Genomic DNA, 22,001 nt, shown 5'->3' on the forward strand with positions numbered 1-22,001 from the left:
ACTTTCACTCTCTGAAGTGTCCTAGTTTGGACAGTAAGTCAAATTGCCATCCTGTTTGTAAGACCCTATTCTATTTGCATGAGGTTCACGCATCAGAAGCATATAGTTTCCTGGGCAAGAAGTTCAGTTTCAGGTTTTGTGTGTGTGTCTGTCTATCTGGAATTCCTCTGTTTTAACACTGCAGAAAGTAAAAGTGAAAATGTTTACCTTGTTGTTAAAAAAGTTAGATGTGTTATGACAGAAATACCAGAAATACCTGGCAGTGAATTTGGTTATGTTGTTAGAGGTGGAGGGGAGTTCTTGTTGCTTTTGAGCAGAGTAGCCAGTATGTGCTGGACACTGCTATTTAATATAAGACTACCCATTCCAAAGGAGAAAAAGGTAACCAGTGTGAAAACAGAGTGGTGGGGCCTAAGGGCAAACACAGACATGGAGATTCAGGGCCATAGCCTCTTTTGTTTGTTTTTGGATTTTTATAACCTGGTGGTAGACCACTCATGACCCCTGGTTGTAGTTATTAGTTTAAAAAACCAAAACTTTGCTACTCTGTTAAGAAAAAAAAGAAGTGAGAAAATATTCATTGTAGTTAAACATTTTCTAGCTATCCTATTTTAGATTTAGGTCCTACTATCATTCATTGTGATCCATCGGATTATATATAATAAAATTGCCGTTGTAAATTGCAAATCTTCTGATATCTCCTTGATTTAAATTTAATCAGGTATACACTGATAACATTTTCATTTTGAGAGTTGCTTTTGATGAGATGGGAGTTTTGACTGTTTAGCATTGTTAGGTGTCCATGATGAGAAATACTATCTAGTTTGGGTAAGAGAGAAGTGCTGTAAATATCATAATCTGTTTATTTTTAAACATTTGTCCTATTATCAAATTATAAGAGTATATAAATGTTCTTTGAAATTATAGAGAAGTGAGACGAGAATAAAAACTTCTCATGAATCCTGGCCACTGTCAATATTTAGGTGTATATAATTCTAGTCCTGTATATTGTTTTAAAAAAACATTAAATTTAATCATAGTTTTTGCAACTTGCTTTTTTCATCCAGGGTATTATAAATATTTTCTAGTATCCCTATTTATTCTTCAAAAGCATGGTTTTTAATGGCTACATATTGTTCTGTAACAGGACTACCAGTCTCCTGTAGTGAAGACGTTTAAGTGACACATGGTTTTCCCTTCTCAAGAATCCACCCAGTATGTATATAACTGTTCATACATCTTTGTATACTGTTTTGCTTCTTTTAGGCTCAGTATTCTCACCATGTAATTCAGGAGATCCTAGGACACCTTGATGTTCGTAAAAAAGATTCTCCACGGGTTCGAGCTGGTATCATCCAGGTTCTGTTAGAGGCTGTTGCCATTGCTGCTAAAGGTTCCATAGGTGAGTGTCGGCAAAACAAAACAAAACAAAAAAACTTAAACAAAAAAATTAATGCATTAATCTACTCTAGAATTTTTTTCAGTATATACAGCAGTGTATGGAAAACTCTTTAAAAATACTTTATTGTTTTTAAATGTGCTACAATTTCTCTTGGAATTTCTCAGACTTCTTTATTGTACACTTAAGCATTTTCCACTATATCAGTCTCCCCTTCCTCCTCTTTTCTAATGAAGATTTTTGGATGGGGGAGGAAGATGGCAGAGGAGTAGGGGACCCTAGTTTCATCTGGTCCCTGCAGTTCAGCGAGATAGCGGTCAAATCATTCTGAACACCTGCGAACTCAACTGGAGATCTAGGAAAAGAATTGCTGCAATTCTGCAAATAGAAAAGGGACCACTTTTTGGAAGAATGACAGGACGGAAGAACCCAACGCAAAAAAGAGACCAAGAGGCAGTACTGACTGCCAGGGACCTAAACGTTATGGATATAAGTAAGATGTTGGAACTAGAGTTCAGAATAAGGATTGTAAAGATACTGTCTGACTTGAAAAAAGCATAGAAGACACTGGAGAATCCCTTTCTGGAGACATAAAAGAACTATAATCAAGCTGAAATCAAAAAGGCTATTAATGAAATGTAATAAAAAATGGATGCTCTAACTGCTAGGATAAATGAGGCAGAACAGAGAATTAGTGATATAGAAGACAAAATGATGGAGAATAAAGAAGCTGAGAAAAAGAGAGGTAAACAACTATTGAATCACTAGGGGAGAATTCCAGAGATAAGTGGTACCATAAAGTGAAACAATATTAGAATAAATGGGATCCCGGAAGAAGGAGGTGAAAGAGAGAGAGAAGGGGGGGGGCAGACGGTATATTAGAGCTGAGAATTATAGCTGAGAAATTCCCTAATCTGGAGAAGGAAACAGGCATTTAAGTCCAGGAGGCACAGAGAACCCCCCCCTCAAAATCAAAAATAGGTCAACACATCTAACACAACACACCTTGACATCTAATAGCGAAGCTTTCAAATTTCAGAGACAGAGAAAATCCTGAAAGCAGCTTAGGCCAAGAGATCTTCAACCTACAAGGGTAGAAACATAAGGTTGGCAGCTAACCTATCCACAGAGACCTGACAGGCCAGAAGGGTCTGATAAGATATATTCAAGGTGCTAAATGAGAAAAATTTGCAGCCAAGAATACTTTATCCCACAAGGCTGTTATTCAGAATAGAAGGGGAGATAAAGAGCTTCCAGGACAAACAGAAACGAAAAGAATTTGTGATCACTAAACCAGCCCTGCAAGAAATATTAAAGGGGATCCTTTAAGCGAAGAGAGAGCCTCAAAGTAACGTAGACCAGAAAGGAACAGAGACAGTATACAGAAACAGTGATTTACAGGTAATACAATGGCACTAAATTCATATTTTTCAATAGTTACTCTGAATATAAATGGGCTGAATGCCCCAGTCAAAAGACATGGGGTATCAGATTGGATAAAAAAGCAAGACCCATCCATATACTATCTACAAGAGACTCATTTTAGACCCAAAGACACTTCCAGACTGAAAGTGAGGGGGTAGAAAAGCATTTATCATGCTGGTGGACATCAAAAGAAAACTGGGGTAGCAATTCTTATCTCAGACAAATTAGATTTTAAACCAAAGACTGTAGTAAGAAATGAGGAAGGATACTATATCACAATTAAAGGGCCTATCCAGCAAGAAGATCTAACAATTGTAAATATCTATGCCCCTAACATGGGAGCAGCCAATTGTATAAACCAATTAATAATAAAATAAACACATTGATAATTATTGATAACACAATAATAGGGGACTTGACCACCCCACTCACTGCAGTGGACAGATCATTAAGCAGAAGATCAACAAGGAAACAAGGGCTCTGAATGACACACTGGACCAGATGGACTTCACAGATGTATTTAGAGCATTCCATCCTAAAGCAACAGAATATTTACATTCTTCTCCAGTGTGCATAGAATATTCTCCAGAATAGATCACATACTGGGTCACAAATCAGGTCTCAACTGGTAGCAAAAGATTGGGATCATTCCCTGCATATTTTCAGACCACAAAGCTTTGAAGCTTGAACTCAAACACAAGGGGAAATTTGGAAGGAACACAAATAAATGGAGGTTAAAAATCCTACTAAATAATGAATGGGTCAACCAGGAAATTAAAGAAGAATTTAAAAGATTCAAGGAAATAAATTGAAAATGAAAACACAACTGTTCAAAACCTTTGGGATGTAGCAAAGGCAGTCCTAAGTGTATAGCAATACAAGCCTTTCTCAGGAAACAAGAAAGGCCTCAAATATACAGCCTAACCTTAAACCTAAAGGAGCTGGAGAAAGAATAGCAAATCAAGCCTAAACCCAGCAGGAAAAGAGAATAAAGATTAGAGCAGAAATCAATGACATAGAAGCCAAAAGAACAATAGAACAGATCAATGAAACTTGGAGCTGGTTCTTTGAAAGAATTAATAAGATCAGTAAACCCCTAGCCAGACTTATCAAAAAGAAAAGAGAAAGGCCCTAATAAATAAAATTATGAATGAAAAAGGAGAGATGACAACCAACACTGAAGAAATACAAACTTATATAAGAATATATTGTGAGCCAACTATATGCCAACAAATTAGGCAATCTGGAAGAAATGGATGCATTCCTAGAAACACATAAACTACCAAAACTGAATCAGGAAGAAATAGAAAACCTGAACAGACCCATACCGGCAAGAATAGAAACAGTAATCAAAAATCTCCCAACAAACAAGAGTCCAGGGCTGGATGGCTTCCCAGGGAATCCTACCAACCATTTAAAGAAGAATTAATACCTATTTTTCTGAAGTTGTTACAAAAAATAGAAATGGAAGGAAAAGTTCCAAACTCTTTCTATGAGGCTAGCATTACCTTGATCCCGAAACTAGACAAAGACCCCACCAGAAAGGAGAATTACAGACTAATACCCCTGATGAACATGGATGCCAAAGTTCTCACCAAGAGACTAGCCGATAGGATCCAACAGTATACAAAAAGGATTATTTGCCATGACCAAGTGGGATTTATTCCTGGGCTGCAAGTGTGGTTCAGCATCCACAAATCAATCAGTGTGATGCACCACATTCATAAAAGGAAGGCAAGAGCCATGTGATTCTCTCAGTAGATGTAGAAAAAGCATTTGACAAAATACAGCATCTTTTCTTGATTAAAACTCTCCACAGAGGGATGGTGGGACGTACCTCAATATCATAAAAACCATATACGAAAAGCCCATGCAAATAACATTGTCAGTGGGGAAAAACAGAGCTTTTTCCCTATGATCAGGAACACAACAGGAATGTCCACTCTCAGCGCTGTTGTTCAACGCAGTACTAGAAGTCCTAGCTTCAGCAATCAGACAACAAAAAGAAATAAAATGTATCCTAATCAGCAAAGAAGTCAAACTCTCATTCTTCTCAGAAGACATGAGACTCTATGTGGAAAGCCGAAAAGACTCCACCCCAAAATTGCTAGAACTCATACAGGAATGTAGCAGAGTGGTAGGATATAACATCGATCCCATTTACAATTGCACCAAAAACCATGAGATACCTAGGAATAAACCTAACCAAAAAGGCAAAGGATCTTGACTCAGAAAACTGTAGAACACTCATGAAAGAAATTGAGGAAGACACAAAGAAATGGAAAAACGTTCCATGGTTTGGAAGGACAAATATTGTTAAAATGTCTATGCTTCTCGGAGGAATCTATACATTAAATGCAATCCCTATCAAAATACCATCAACTTTTTTTTTTTTAATAGAGCTGGAACAAATAATCCTAAAATTTGTATGGACCCAGGAAAGACTCCAAGTAGCCAAAGGAATTTTGAAAAAGAACACCAGAGCTGGTGGCATCACGATGCCAGACTTCAAGCTCTATTACAAAGCTGTCATCATCAAGACAGTATGGTACTGGCACAAAAACAGACAGACACATAGATCAATGGAACAGAGTAGAGAGCCCAGAAATGGACCCTCAACTCTATGGTCAACTAATCTTCAACAAAACAGGAAAGAATATCCAATGGAAAAAAGACGGTCTCTTCAACGAATGGTGTTGGGAAAATTGGACAGCCACATGCAGATGAATGAAACTGGACCATTTCCTTCCACCATACACAAAAATAGACTCAAAATGGATGAAAGACCTAAATGTGAGACAGGAATCCATCAGAATTCTAGAGAACACAGGCAGCATCTCTGTGACCTTAGCCGCAGCAACTTCTTGCTAGACACGTCTCCAAAGGCAAGGGAAACAAAGGCAAAAATGAACTATTGGGACTTCATCAAGATAAAAAGCTTTTGCACAGCAAAGGAAACAGGCAACAAAACCTAAAGACAACCTACAGAATGGGAAAAGATATTTGCAAATGTCTTATCAGATAAAGCGCTAGTATCCAGAATCTGTAAAGAACTTACCACACTCAACGCCCAGAGAACAAATAATCCAATCAAGACATGGGCAGAAGACATGAACAGCCATTTCTCCAAAGAAGACATACATATATATGGCCAATAGACACATGAAATAATGTTCAACATCACTGGGCATCAGGGAAATTAAAATCAAAACCACAGTGAGCTACCACTTCATACCAGTCAGAATGGCTAAAATTAACAACTCAGGAAACAACGAGGATGTTGGTGAGAATGCACCCTGAAAGGGAACCATCTTAAACTGCTAGTGGGAATGCAAGCTGGTACAGGTATTCTGGAAAACAGTATGGAGGTTCCTCAAAAAGTTAAAAATAGAGCTACCCCATGACCCAGTAATTGTACTACTAGATACAAAGATACAAATGTAGTAATCTGAAGGGACACCAGCACCCCAATGTTTATAGCAGCAATGTCCACAGTAGCCAAACTATGGAAAAAGCCCAGATGTCCATCGACAGATGAATAGCTATAGAAGAGGTGGTATATGTATACACACACACACACACACACACACACACACAGGAATATTACTCAGCCATCAAAAAAACAAAATCTTGCAATTTGTTAGGACATGGATGGAACTAGAGAGTATTTCTCAATCAGAGAAAGACAATTATGATTTCACTTGTGGAATTTAAAACAAAACGGGAGCATAGGGGAGAGGAGGGACAATAAAACAAGATGAAATCAGAGATGGAAACAAACCATAAGAGACTCTCAATCATAGGAAACAAACTGAGGAGAGAGAGGAAGTGGGTGGGAGGATGGGGTAATTGGGTGATGGGCATGAAGGAGGCACATGACATATGAACCCTGGGTGTTACATACAACTGATGAATCACTGAACTCTACCTCTGAAACTAATAATACTATATGTTAATTAACTGATTTAAATTTAAAAAATAAAATAATATGAAAAAGAATTTTGAATACCAATTATGTGCTAGACATTTGGGAGGATATAGATAGAAGAAATATATGGTTTACTTGAAGTTAGACAACTTTACCTAATGCTGTAATTCAAGGCAGGTTTGTTCACATTTCTTCAGAAAACTAGGGATGGAAAATGGTTTGGTAAGAGCAAAATATTAAGTAGCCCATTTGGCTAGAATGTGTGGTAGTGTGGAGGAAGTCTGAGAAATTGCTTTAAAGTTAAAGTTGCAGCCAAATCATGGATGTAATTCTACAGTTGGTAGAGGTTTAATGTAATCTTTATCAAAGATGTGCTGTAGGATAAGTATTTCATCTGGCTTTAAAATGTAGGACACTTCAGAAATAACAGGTGGTTGCCAGCATTGTAGGCACAAGGGAAAGAATTTGACCTTGGATGGCAGCACAGGAATGGGAAGTAAACAGGATTAGATCACTGACTGACTCTATGGCTAACAAAGAGAAGGGACAGATCAGAGGTCAGTTTTTCACCTGCATGTCATTAGGAGAATGGAAGAGGCCATGATAGAATTACTAAATTTAGGAGAAAAATCTGGTTATGGTTTCTTTGCTTCAAAACCAAAGTGGAAATATATTAGCTACCGAAATACTCTATTGCTCATTCAGCGTCAAATGGGAGTGGGCATTTTGGATATGGACTTTTTATTACTGATAATTTATCTCAAAGAGATGGAAGCATTTGTTTAACTGAAGCGTTACCTAATTTTTTTTTAAGATTTTATTTTATTTGACAGAGAGAGAGAGAGAGACAGTGAGGGAGGGAACACAAGCAGGGGGAGTGGGAGAAGGAGAAGCAGGCTTCTCACTGAGCAGGGAGCCCGATGCGGGGCTCGATCCCAGGGCCTCAGGATCATGACTGAGCCATCCAGTTGCCCCTGAAAAGTTACTTAATTTGAAATATTAAATGAAACAGATACTACGTTGAATTAACACACGTCTGTTATGTATGAGGTACTAGATACTAAGCTCTGTACATTCGAAGAAGTATTTGACCATGGCTGCCTGTCCTGGAGATTGCAACTAAGAGTTGGAGGCAGAAATAAAAAACACTGATTAAACTATAGTGTGATAGATAGATGCAGTGACAAACATGTGTACGGTATTTATAGAACTAAAAGCAGAAAGCAAATCTCCTTTACCTGAATCTGATAAATCGGCTAGTTTCTTTCTCATAACGGAGGCAAATTATCCCTTCTTCATCTTCAAAAGATGCAAAATAAATTTTCGACACTACAGTGAGCTATGGTATCATAATTCTGTGGGTTCTGACCCAACAATCAAGTTAAATATTCTCCTAATACATGTTATTTTGAGTAGATAAGATTATATAGATGGAAAGTTTTTTATATGCATATACACATTTTGTGTGGTTTGTACCAGAGGTTCAAGCAGTCGGTTGCTTAGAGATGCCCAGTAAACGCTGGAGTAACTAGGAGACTTTTTATTTAGGTATTTCTCATTTACTTTTTTACTATTTTGGAAATATCCAAAAATCTCTGAGAAATGTGAGAATTGTTTTTGAGTATATAATATTGGAAAAACTCACATTAGTGTTTGTTTACAGGACCCACAGTGCTGGAAGTCTTTAATACTCTCCTAAAGCATCTGCGTCTCAGTGTTGAATTTGAAGCAAATGACTTACAGGGGGGATCTGTAGGCAGTGCTAACTTAAACTCAAGTTCCAAAGACAATGATGAGAAGATCGTGCAGAATGCTATCATCCAAACAATAGGTGAGTACGTTTCACTTTTCCAAACTATTATGTAAAACAGTGATTAAAAAAGCTCTTGCTGAAAGTTACTTGTCTCTTACAGTACGTTAGTCAAAGGTGAATGAATGATAGCTTAGACTTTTAAAAAACTTGATATTCTGAAACACACATAAGAATAGGACAAAGAACACTGTATACCCTTCACCCGGATTCATCTATTAATATTTTATGCCATTTATTTTATCATTTATGTTGTCTCCTCTTCTCCCTCCCTCTCTCCATTTCTCTGTGTGCATGTATGTATGTGTGTACATATATGTGCATATATAAATATATACATGTATCCTCATTTTTTCCCTAAACCACTAGAGATTAAGTGCATATGCATCATGGCCCTTTACCACAGAGACTTTTTCCAAAGAATAAGATTCTTCCATAACCAGAATACAGTTATCAACATCAGTGAATTTAACATTGGCATATACGTTAATCAGACTTCCATATTTCAGTTTTGTCATTTGACCTATTCATGTCCTTTATTTTCTTTTTAAGATTTTATTTATTATTTATTTGACAGAAAGATAGCGAGAGCAGGAACACAAGGGGAGTGGGAGAGGGAGAAGCAAGCTTCCCGCTGAGCAGGGAGCCCAGTGTGGGGCTTGACATGACCTGAGCCGAAGGCAGACGCTCAACAACTGAGCCACCCAGGCGCCCCTAATCATGTCCTTTAGAGCATGTTTTTCCTTACATCCAGGATTCAGTCTATGATCATAAATTGCATTTAGTTGTAATATTTCTTGAGTTCCTTTACTCTGGAACATTTCAGTTCTGATATGGGAGTTTTTAAGAACATACCACCCCCTTTTAAAAAAATTTCCTCCTTTGGGTTTGTCTGGTTGCTCATTCCTGGCTGGATACTACATAAGTGATAAAGTTCTTCTCAAGAGTATTGCATACAGAGAGGTATGCAGTGTACTTTTGCTTCTCATTGGTGATGTGAGTTTTGCTCACTCAAAGTGTTCTGTTTCTCTGTTGTACGGTTTCAGTTTTTATCCTTGCAAACAGTAAACAGTCTCTGAGGATATGCTTTTAGACCATGCGGATGTTCTGCTCTTCACCCAAACCTCCCCCTGAATTTAGTAACCATTCATAATTCTCACCTGAACCTGTCTTTACCATAATGTTGCAAATGGATGGTTTTCGAACTCGGCACTCCCTCCACAGCTGTCAGGTGGCACTCTGTTCTGCGGTGAGCAGGAGTCCCTTTTTCTTCCCTGTGTATGTATGTAGGAATGCAGGTATTTATATCTTTATTATTGGTATGAGCTTATGGATTTATATTTTCATGCTTCATAATTCATTCTGTATTTATTATTATATTTTGGTGCTGAAATTGTCCCAGATTTGGCCATTGGGAACTCCCATCTTCTATGTCTTTGTAACATCCTCCCATTTCTTTTGAGTGCAACCTTACTGGTTTAAGTTGTTTCAGGCTCATTTTGTATTTCCTGTCCCAGCCATGGAATCTCATTTCTCAAAGTGCTGTGGTTTCTTTTACTCGGGAATGGCATTAGAAACCAAGTTGTGGGGACTGCTGCCTTGGGCTTTAATTTCATATGTTTTTTTTCTTAAAAACATGGTTAAAGTACAGTAAAAGGGTAAAGAACTTCCTTTAAAAAAAAAAAGCCATGAGAATTTTGGAGGTGCCGGAAATAAAGTGATCTGACTGTATTAAAATATAAATTAAATACAAATTAAAGTAAGCAAACTCCTTTTCTACTTTAACCTTCCCCTCCTGATATCTTTAGAATATCCAGATCATGTTTTAATGGAACTACATGATTGCTACAATATTTCAAAATAGAGTTGTATCCCTGGGGCTTAGTACCTAATTTCTAATGGTTGCTAATAGTTTCTGCTAAAAATAGAGTCATACATAAATTTATTTTGGAACCCAGTATATGTCTTTTATCTGGGTAATTTTCCTTTGTGTAGACTACTTATTTATAATAGTCCTCTGGAATATGTAATACAAAGTTTCTCTTTTTTATCTTCTTTCTAAAGTTCTATGGATATACCATATATGTATATACATGCATGATGCTTCAGCATTCAGCACTTACATATTGAATGTGTATATACAGCAGGCCCCATACTAGGATTTTGTGATGCATATGGCTCTCCCCTTGTGGATGCGTGTGGTTGATCTGCTTGGTGCCCAGTAAAAAGACAAAACATAATGGAAGTCCAATATTACCATGGAATCTCAGTATAGCAGAGACATTTTAGATATTCCTTAAAACAGTTAGATCTGTGTGTGATAAATCTAACTTTTGGTGACTCTTAAATTTATTTGGATTATTTGTGGATTTTTTGTGATATTTTAAGATAAATCAGCTATTCTTGTTTTCACAGAATTAATTTAAATTGCTTTCATGACTTCTAATTAATTCAGTGTTACTCTTTCACTCTAGAATATTTAATTTATTTTTTTCAAGTATTTTATTATAAAATATAGATATAATAGACTCAAGCAATAGTTCTGTGACATAACACTTTCCCAAAATAACATGTGAAAATGAAAACATGAGAGAAAGGAAATGCAGTGTGGCACAGTAAGATTTTTATTTAATCACACTTCTGATTTCCTCAGTATTTTCTTTTGGAAATTCTCAGTACTCTGGTAGTTACCAGCTCGTGTGGATATTGCTGTTGGACTAGGGAGCAGGGCTGCTGTGCCTTTGGCACTTGACAATACAAGGCTGTTGGCCAAATTATTATTATTATTTTTTTAAAGATTTTGTTTATTTATTTGACAGAGAGAGACACAGCGAGAGAGGGAACACAAGCAGGGGGAGTGGGAGAAGGAGAAGCAGGCTTCTGCTGAGCAGGGAGCCCAATGTGGGGCTCAATCCCAGGACGCCGGGATCATGACCTGAGCGGAAGGCAGACGCTTAACGACTGAGCCACCCAGGCGCCCCGGCCAAATTCTTTTTTTACAGTAATGAAGAACATAGCTCCCTGCAATGTTCTCTCGTTCTTTCCAGTCAGGGGTGAGGGGGGCTCCTCAGCACTTCCACTCAGTGGTTCAAGTACAAACAGTGGGTATAGAGAATTAATTCCTTTCAGGACTCTCCTCACAGTTGATTATGTTGGAAACTTATGCCCTTGTGGCAATGACTGGCTTGCTTGGAACAGAAAATCAGTGTCAAGTTATGCATGGTGATTAGCAACATACCTAATTGGGTTCTTGCAAAGTTGAAAGTACCTTCCAAGGAGGAAGGAAAGGGTAATAATAACATAGGCTTTGGAAATGAATAGCCCTCACCTCAGGCCTGTTAGCTGTGTAGTTTTTGGTTTGAGCTATTAACCTCTCTAATCTACATTTCCACAAGAAGCAACTGAGGTTAATAAGAAATAGTATCTAGACTCATACAGTTATTTTGGTGATCCAAATACAAAGTAGTTTCTTAATCCCATAGATACTGCTTCTGAAGTGTTAGAATCATGTGCTTTACTTGGATTGCGTAATGTTAAGATCATGAGATTTTTGATTCCTGAATGTGTGATAATGGGAAATGACTTTTATCCCCAAATCCAATCAAGATAAGTAGAACAATTTGAGTTTGCATAGATTATTAATTCCAATCATAGAAGCTTAAGAGTTAAATTGAAAAAGTAATTTATTCTTAAAGAAATACTAAAAATGAGAAGGTTTTTGTAATGATTATATTGCATTTTGAGAAATGAACAAAACCAGCATGATTCAATACCTGTTCTGATCTTTCAAAGAAACAACAAAGTTTGAATAAGTGATAATTAAATGTTTTAAGTCTTCTAGACTAGAAAGTAAACCATCAAAGGCTACAGCAGTTAAATTTAAAATATCCACACGACCTAAAAGTATATATGAGAAGAATGACAAGTAAATAAGGTTTTGTGGGGTTTTTTTTTTGCATTAGTTAAATAATAGATATTGAATTAACCCACTGGCTTAGACTGTAAACCTGGCTCATTGTAATGACATTCTACAATATTTCAGCAATTGAAGCCAAAGTAGTGACATAATTATTGACCTCTTTACCAAAATATGGCCTAATTACTGACTTCCTTACCAGAACAAGAATTTAGACTCACAATATGTGAACAGAGTTTTATCAAAAATACTACCAGAGGGTTTTTTTTTTTTTTCATTTTTCTAAAAGTCCAACTCATATTGATGGTTTGCCACTATAAACCATATGCAAAAGATTTTTAGACATTTATTGTTTTATCTAAGTATGAGTCTATTATGTACGTCTTCTACTATACGTGAGTAAATGATTTTGAATAGAAGAAATTAGAATATCTTTGGAGTTTTGTTTTTTGAACTTTTTAAATTATGATACAGTTCAAATCACTGTGCCAGGTTCATTTCAGCTCCTTCACTGCCAAACCTGGGGGCAGGGACTGCTTTAGTATCTCTGTCTGTGATGACTGAGGTATAAAGATATCTGCTGCATTGAACTTTAAACTTCACATTATCCTTACTTTTCTTGATCTTGCCGGGTATGGCACCCTTTTACCTGGCCATGAGCAGAAAGTCCTTGATTTCTTCAGTTCCACCAGTCATGGCTACGAGGGGCACAGGGGAACACGCGGTTGGCACAGTAAGCAGCAGGAAGGGAGGACAGAAAAGGACTTTAGAGTTACATATATAACTTAAAGACATCATTTTACCACATATTGAAAGCTTTGGTTAAAAACATATTATGATTAAGTATTATGGAAAAATAACCTTTCGGATTTGTAAAATTTATCTTAACTTTATCTTAATATTTTCATAGGATTTTTTGGAAGTAACCTACCGGATTATCAGAGGTCAGAAATCATGATGTTCATTATGGGGAAAGTACCCGTTTTTGGAACATCCACCCATACTTTGGATATCAGTCAACTAGGGTACGCACATGTAGTTTTCCTGTGTTCTCAAACTATAAATTTTAATTATAATCTTGGGTTAAATTTCATCTTAAGGTTATATATAATATGTTTTATTTTTTTAATCATTGGTAATAAAAATCCTATGGAAATCATTGTGGTTTTTTTGCCACTACATTGCTAAGCAATTGTATCAACATTTCCTGATTTAGAATCAGTTTTCAGTATAATTATAAATTCTTAAATTTTCTGTCTTATGTTGACTAGATTGAAGGTTTATTTAGCACATAATGTAGGGTAAATCTTCAAGTTTCCTATAAAAATTTTAAGGATGAATGTCACTTTTGCCAGAATGTTGACTTATTCCTAGAATTCTAGAACTGAGAGTGATTGTAAAGATTATATGCTTTGGCTCCCTTATTTTATAGTTTGATTTGATTTTACAACATGCTAAAGCTTTAGTTTGGAAATATTTTTGTGTGTTTTTAATTTCATAAAGAAATGATAGTCTGTCTTGATTTATATTTCTTTGACCGCTAATTAAATAACCCTTTTCCATTTGCTAGCTTGTTTTTTGATTGTCTGTTCGTATTTGCTTATTGATAAATGTTAAATAGATACTATGTTTGTCAGTTATACTCATGGTAAATATATTCTTACAGTTTCTTTAAATTGGAGTTGTTTCATTGTGTGTGCATATGATTGAATTAAAAAGCTATTCGAATTTTTTTTTTTTTACATACAACTTTTTAATTCATATGAAATTGATGAGTATAGAGTGAGCCATGACTTAAGCTAGTATGGAAACAATCTATTTAATCAAAATGAATAGAGTTTTAAAATCAAGGAGTAATATAAGTAAATGAAATAATGTTAGTGTTAATAAGATAATGCCAGTATTTTGTATATCTTAGGGATTTGGGAACCAGGCGGATTCAGATAATGTTGCTGAGATCTTTACTTATGGTAAGCCATTTAAGATAAATGAAGAATACACTTACATTATTGAAGAGGTTGAAAGAATAGCTTCACATTATCTGTTTTTTCTTATATTGTAAGAAACTATGTATGGTTAGTTTTTTCCTATGGCTTATTACTTAAATATTTTATTTTATTCTTTTACTGTTTATTTCTCACTTCTGTCATCTTATTTGATCTTCATAAGATTACATATACAGAGGATAGAAAGTATTGTGTTTAATACACAAAGGTGCCTGGGCCCAGAGACTTGGAATGGAAGGATTGGAAGAGGTTCACCAAGGTCAATAAGCTGAAGACTAGAACTTGGATGTGAAACCATGTTCTTTCTATAAATCATCTATTTCCTTCATACACTGACCAAATAATGACTTCTCATTTGGAAAATAATTCAGCTATAAATAGACAAAAGGGAAAAGCATACCTAAAATGTGAAATCCTCTGGTTATTTTATATTAATTATATTCATCTTTGATTTAATTATATCTAGTATAATGCCAAGAATAAAGTAGGAGCTGATTATTTGGAATGTGTGTCCTTTCTAAATCTTTAAAAAACTTTAAAATTTGTTTTAGGACATCTTGATTATACATGATCCCTTAAAAAAGATTTTATTTGAGAGAGAGAGAGAGCATGACAGAGAATGAGCAAGCAGAGTATGGGGGGGTGGATGGAGGGCAGAGGGAGAAGCAGGCTCCCTGCTGAGTGGGGAGCCCAATGCGGGGCCCAACCCCAGGACCCCAAGACCATGACCTGAGCTGAAGGCAGATGCTTAACCAACTGAGCCACCTAGGCACCCCCCCCCTTTTTTTTTTTAATATTTCATACGTAGGATTTTGTGTTTCATTTTTAATTCTGGTTGTGGTACTTGCTATACTGAAGTTTTAAATCTAATATAGCCAGATTTATCAATCCTTTCATATGTATTTTATTTGTATCTTAAGAACTTTTGCCTACTCTTATGAGCACATTTTGCTTATATTTTTTGCAAAAGTTTTTAGAATTTGGCTTTCCATAGCTAGATATTTGAAGTTTATTTTTGCATGTGGTGTGAGACTTGGGTATATTTTTAACTCTTCTAGGCGGGTGGCAATGGTCCTAACCAATTTCCTTGTTCACTTATAAAATCACCTCCATCCTGTAATAAGTGCCCAAATGTAAATACCCATATTCGCTTGTAATCCTGACTATAAATAGAGACTCCCCACATGAAATTTCTTTTGTTTCTAAGCCTTTTAATTAAACAAATACCCTGAGTAAATCATCTTGTCTCTAATCCTAATGGTACCGGAGTCACCTGAATGAATGTCTGTGTGGTATAGTTGAAATGCTTAATAGCATTTTAAGTGTATGCTCTTTAAAACGTTTAAATTTAGAGGATAGGGATATATTCAGAAATGTCAAATCAAGTAATGAATAAAGTACAGCTGTCCAAAATAAAAAAGTATTCCTGTTAACCTAAAATGCTTACTTTAAAATAAAAGAATAATTTGACAATTTTTGAAATTTTCAGGTCTTACCTGTACTGTACTATTGCTACCTAATACCTTGTATCCATCTAGTACTGACTACCTATCCCACAGATTCTTGATCTCTCTGAGCCTCTTTTCTGTTAAAAATGGGGATACACACTGATGTCCGCCTCATAAGGTTGTGGTGAAAAGGAAGTTAATATTCACACAGTACTTAGACTTGTGCCTGGCACATAGTAAATATGTGTTTTTATTAACTTTATTCTCTTTATTATGATGTTTCTGAAAATTCATTAAAATCGTCATGTTTTTCTAAAGATTTATTTATTTTATTTTTTATTTATTTTTTAAAATTTTTTGTTATGTTAATCACCATACATTACATCATTAGCTTTTGATGTACTGTTCCATGATACATTGTTTGTGCATAACACCCAGTGCTCCACGCAGAACGTGCCCTCTTTAATACCCATCACCAGGCTAACCCATCCCCCCACCCCCCTCCCCTCTAGAACCCTCAGTTTGTTTTTCAGAGTCCATCGTCTCTCATGGTTCGTCTCCCCCTCCAACTTACTCCCCTTCATTCTTCCCCTCCTGCTATCTTCTTCTTTTTTTTTTTCTTAACATATATTGCATTGTTTCAGAGGTACAGATCTGTGATTCAACAGTCTTGCACAATTCACAGCGCTCACCATAGCACATAACCCTACCCAATGTCTATCACCCAGCCACCCCATCCCTCCCACCCCCCACCACTCCAGCAACCCTCAGTTTGTTTCCTGAGATTAAGAATTCCTCGTATCAGTGAGATCATATGATACATGTCTTTCTCTGATTGACTTACTTCGCTCAGCATAACACCCTCCAGTTCCATCCACGTCGTTGCAAATGGCAAGATCTCATTCCTTTTGATGGCTGCATAATATTCCAGTGTGTGTGTGTGTGTGTGTGTGTGTGTGTGTGTGTGTGTGTATGACATCTTCTTTATCCATTCATCTGTCGATGGACATCTTGACTCTTTCCACAGTTTGGCTATTGTGGACATTGCTGCTATAAACATCGGGGTGCACGTACCCCTTCAGATCCCTACATTTGTATCTTTGGGGTAAATACCCAGTAGTGCAATTGCTGGATCGTATGGTAGCTCTATTTTCAACTGTTTGAGGAACCTCCATACTGTTTTCCAGAGTGGCTGCACCAGCCTGCATTCCCACCAACAGTGTAGGAGGGTTCCCCTTTCTCCGCATCCCTGCCAACATCTGTCGTTTCCTGACTTGTTCATTTTAGCCATTCTGACTGGTGTGAGGTGGTATCGCATTGAGGTTTTGATTTGGATTTCCCTGATGCCGAGCGATGTTGAGCACTTTTTCATGTGTCTGTTGGCCATTTGGATATCTTCTTTGGCAAAATGCGTGTTCATGTCTTCTGCCCATTTCTTGATTGGATTATTTGTTCTTTGGGTGTTGAGTTTGATAAGTTCTTTATAGATTTTGGATACTAGCCCTTTATCTGATATGTCATTTGCAAATATTTTCTCCCATTCTGTCGGTCGTCTTTTGGTTTTGTGGATTGTTTCTTTTGCTGTGCAAAAGCTTTTTATCTTCATGAAATCCCAATAGTTCATTTTTGCCTTGCTTCCTTGTCTTTGGCGATGTTTCTAGGAAGAAGTTGCTGCGGCTGAGGTCGAAGAGGTTGCTGCCTGTGTTCTCCTTTAGGATTCTGATGGACTCCTGTGTCACGTTTAGGTCTTTCAACCATTTGGAGTCTATTTTTGTGTGTGGTGTAAGGAAATGGTCCGGTTTCATTCTTTTGCATGTGGCTGTCCAATGTTCCCAACACCATTTGTTGAAGAGACTGTCTTTTTTCCATTGGACATTCTTTCCTGCTTTGTCAAAGATGAGTTGACCATAGAGTTGAGGGTCCATTTCTGGGCTCTCGATTCTGTTCCATTGATCTATGTGTCTGTTTTTGTGCCAGTATCATACTCTCTTGATGATGACAGCTTTGTAATAGAGCTGGAAGTCTGGAATTGTGAAGCCACCGGCTTTGCTTTTCTTTTTCAATATTCCTCTGGCTATTCGGGGTCTCTTCTGGTTCCATACAAATTTTAGGATTATTTGTTCCATTTCTTGGAAAAAAGTGGATGGTATTTTGATGGGGATTGCATTGAATGTGTAGACTGCTCTAGGTAGCATTGACATCTTCACATTGTTTGTTCTTCCAATCCATGAGCATGGGACGTTTTTCCATTTCTTTGTGTCTTCTTCAATTTCTTTCATGAGTATTTTATAGTTTTCTGAGTACAGATCCTTTGCCTCTTTGGTTAAATTTATTCCTAGGTATCTTATGGTTTTGGGTGCAGTTGTAAATGGGATCGACTCCTTAATTTGTCTCTCTTCTGTCTTGTTGTTGGGGTATAGGAATGCCACTGATTTCTGTGCACTGATTTTATATCTTGCTACTTTACTGAATTGCTGTATGAGTTCCAGCAGTTTTGGGGTGGAGTCTTTTGGGTTTTCCACATACAATATCATGTCATCTGCAAAGAGTGAGAGTTTGACTTCCTCTTTGCCGATTTGGATGCCTTTGATTTCTTTTTGTTGTCTGATTGCTGTGGCTAGGACTTCTAATACTGTGTTGAATAGCAGTGGTGAGGGTGGACATCCCTGCCGTGTTCCTGACCTTAGGGGAAAAGCTCTCAGCTTTTCCCCATTGAGAATGATATTCGCTGTAGGTTTTCCATAGATGGCTTTTATGATATTGAGGTAGGTACCCTCTATCCCTATACTCTGAAGAGTTTTGATCAAGAAAGGATGCTGTACTTTGTCAAATGCTTTTTCTGCATCTATTGAGAGGATCATAGGATTCTTGTTCTTTCTTTTGTTAATGTATTGTATCACGTTGATTGATTTGCGGATGTTGAACCAACCTTGCAGCCCAGGGATAAATCCCACTTGGTCGTGGTGAATAATCCTTTTAATGTACTGTTGGATCCTATTGGCTAGTATTTTGGTGAGAATTTTTGCATCCATGTTCATCAAGGATATTGGTCTGTAATTCTCCTTTTTGATGGGGTCTTTGTCTGGTTTGGGGATCAAGGTAATGGTGGCCTCATAAAATGAGTTTGGAAGTTTTCCTTCCATTTCTATTTTTTGGAACAGTTTCAGGAGAATAGGTATTAATTCTTCTTTAAATGTCTGATAGAATTCCCCTGGGAAGCCATCTGGCCCCGGGCTTTTGTTTCTTGGGAGATTTTTGATGACTGCTTCAATTTTCTTAGTGGTTATAGGTCTGTTCAGGTTTTCTATTTCTTCCTTGTTCAATTTTGGTAATTGATACCTCTCTACGAATGCATCCATTTCTTCCAGGTTATCTAATTTTCTGGCATAGGGTTGCTCATAATATGTTCTTATAATTGTTTATATTTCTTTGGTGTTGGTTGTGATCTCTCCTCTTTCATTCATGATTTTGTTGATTTGGATCATTTTTCTTTTGGATAAGTCTGGTTAGGGGTTTATCAATCTTGTTACTTCTTTCAGAGAACCAGCTCCTAGTTTCGTTAATCTGTTCTACTGTTCTTTTGGTTTCTAGTTCATTGATTTCTGCTCTGATCTTTATGATTTCTCTTCTCCTGCTGGGTTTAGGCTTTATTTGCTGTTTTTTCTCTAGCTCCTTTAGGTGTAGGGTTAGGTTGTGTATTTGAGACCTTTCTTGTTTCTTGAGAAAGGCTTGTATTGCTATATACTTTCCTCTCAGGACTGCCTTTGCTGTATCCCAAAGATTTTGAACAGTTGTGTTTTCATTTTCATTGGTTTCCATGAATTTTTTTAATTCTTCTTTAATTTCCTGGTTGACCCATTCATTCTTTAGTAGGATGCTCTTTAGCCTCCATGTATTTGAGTTCTTTCTGACTTTCCTCTTGTGATTGAGTTCTAGTTTCAAAGCATTGTGGTCTGAAAATATGCAGGGAATCATCCCATACTTTTGGTACTGGTTGAGACCTGATTTGTGACCTAGGATGTGATCAATTCTGGAGAATGTTCCATGGGCACTAGAGAAGAATGTGTATTCCTTTGCTTTGGGATGGAATGTTCTGAATATGTCTGTGAAGTCCATTTGGTCCAGTGTTTCATTTAAAGTCTTTATTTCTTTGTTGATCTTTTGCTTTGATGATCTGTCCATTTCAGTCAGGGGGGTGTTAAAGTCCCCCACTATTATTGTATTGTTGTCAATGTGTTTCTTCGCTTTTGTTATTAATTGCCTTATATAATTGGCTGCTCCCATGTTAGGGGCATAGATATTTACAATCGTTAGATCTTCTTGTTGGATAGACCCTTTAAGTAGGATAGAGTGTCCTTCTTCATCTCTTATTACAGTCCTTGTTTTAAAAATCTAATTTGTCTGATAGAAGGATTGCTACCCCAGCTTTCTTTTGGTGTCCATGAGTATGGTAAATGGTTTTCCACCCCCTCACTTTCAATGTGGGGGTGTCTTTGGGTTTAAAGTGAGTCTCTTGCTGACAGCATATTGATGGGTCTTGTTTTTTAATCCAATGTGATAGCCTGTGTCTTTTGATTGGGGCATTTAGCCCATTTACATTCAGGGTAACTATTGAAAGATATGAATTTAGTGCCACTGTATTGCCTGTAAGGTGACTGTGACTGTATATTGTCTGTGTTCCTTTCTGACCTATGCTGCTTTTAGGCTCTCTCTTTGCTTAGAGGACCCCTTTCAATATTTCTTGCAGGGCTGGTTTCGTGTTTGCAAATTCCTTTCATTTTTGTTTGTCCTGGAAGCTTTTTATCTCTCCTTCAATTTTCAATGACAGCCTAGCTGGATATAGTATTCTTGGCTCCATATTTTTCTCATTTAGTGCTCTGAAGATATCATGCCAGTCCTTTCTGGCCTGCCAGGTCTCTGTGGATAGGTCTGTTGCCAATCTAATGTTTCTACCATTGTAGGTTACAGATCTCTTCTCCCGAGCTGCTTTCAGGATTTTCTCTTTGTCTCTGAGACGCGTAAGTTTTACTATCAGATGTCGGGGTGTTGACCTATTTTTATTGATTTTGAGAGGCGTTCTCTGTGCCTCCTGGATTTTGATGCCTGTTTCCTTCCCCACATTAGGGAAGTTCTCTGCTATAATTTCCTCCAATATATCTTCTTCCCCTCTCCCTCTTTCTTCTTATTCTGCCAGCCCAATTATTCTAATGTTGTTTCATCTTATCATATCGCTTATCTCTCGAATTCTGCCCTCGTGATCCTGTAGGTGTTTCTCTCTCTTTTTCTCAGCCTCTTTATTTTCCATCATTTGGTCTTCTATATCGCTGATTCTCTCTTCTGCCTCATTTATCCTAGCAGTTAGTGCCTCCATTTTTGATTGCACCTCATTAATAGCTTTTTTGATTTCAACTTGGTTAGATTTTAGTTCTTTTATTTCTCCAGAAAGGGTTTCTCTTAATAACTTCCACGCTTTTTTCAAGCCCAGCTAGTATCTTTAAAGTCATGATTCTGAACTCTAGGTCTGACATCGTACTAATGTCCATATTGAGTAGGTCCCTGGCAGACGGTACTACCTCTTGTTCTTTTTGCTGAGGTGATTTTTTTCGTCTTGTCATTTTGTCCAGAGGATAATAGATGAATGAGAGAACAAAATGCTAACAGGTTAACAACGTCCCCAGCAAATATACTCTATACAAATCAGAAAAGACCTGAAACCAGGGGAAAAGAAAGGGAAAGAAAGGAAAAAGAAAGAGGAGAAAAAAAAAGAAAAAGAAAAAGATAAAAACAAACAAAAACAGAACAAAACAAGAAAACCAGAATATGATCAAATACGATCAGGGTAGTGCATAGATCAGTGCCACACACTGGATTTTGGGCGTATTTTGGTCTGTTAGAAGAAAGTGCCTCCTAAAATCTTAAAGGAAGAAAGACTTATAAATGTACAAAATAAGGGTTGATGCAATGAAGGGATGGAAGATCAATGTAAAGATGAAAATTATAAAAGATTTTATAAAAGGAATTGATAAGATAAGTTGTTTGAAAAAAGAAAGAAGATTTAAAAAAAAAAAA

General features: G+C 36.9%; 1 protein-coding gene and 1 pseudogene across 4 annotated transcripts in view; one reads left to right on the plus strand and one right to left on the minus strand.

Moving 5' to 3' along the window:
- The window catches only part of EFR3A (EFR3 homolog A), a 112,972-nt gene that overhangs the window by 58,197 nt on the left and 32,774 nt on the right, over positions 1-22,001 (plus strand). For all 4 annotated transcript variants that reach the window (XM_025871134.2, XM_073893211.1, XM_073893213.1 and 1 more), the window contains 4 exons: positions 1,267-1,402; positions 8,416-8,583; positions 13,389-13,503; positions 14,397-14,448. In XM_025871134.2, the coding sequence (XP_025726919.1) occupies positions 1,267-1,402; positions 8,416-8,583; positions 13,389-13,503; positions 14,397-14,448 (471 nt within the window). The remainder of the gene's footprint in view (positions 1-1,266; positions 1,403-8,415; positions 8,584-13,388; positions 13,504-14,396; positions 14,449-22,001) is intronic.
- On the minus strand, positions 12,973-13,174 carry LOC112823534 (large ribosomal subunit protein eL38 pseudogene; annotated as a pseudogene).

This window comes from Callorhinus ursinus, unplaced genomic scaffold (assembly GCF_003265705.2).
Source record: "Callorhinus ursinus isolate GAN/ISIS: 27379988/994484 unplaced genomic scaffold, GSC_fseal_2.0 scaffold5, whole genome shotgun sequence".
In the NCBI taxonomy this organism is placed as follows: Eukaryota; Metazoa; Chordata; class Mammalia; order Carnivora; family Otariidae; genus Callorhinus; species Callorhinus ursinus.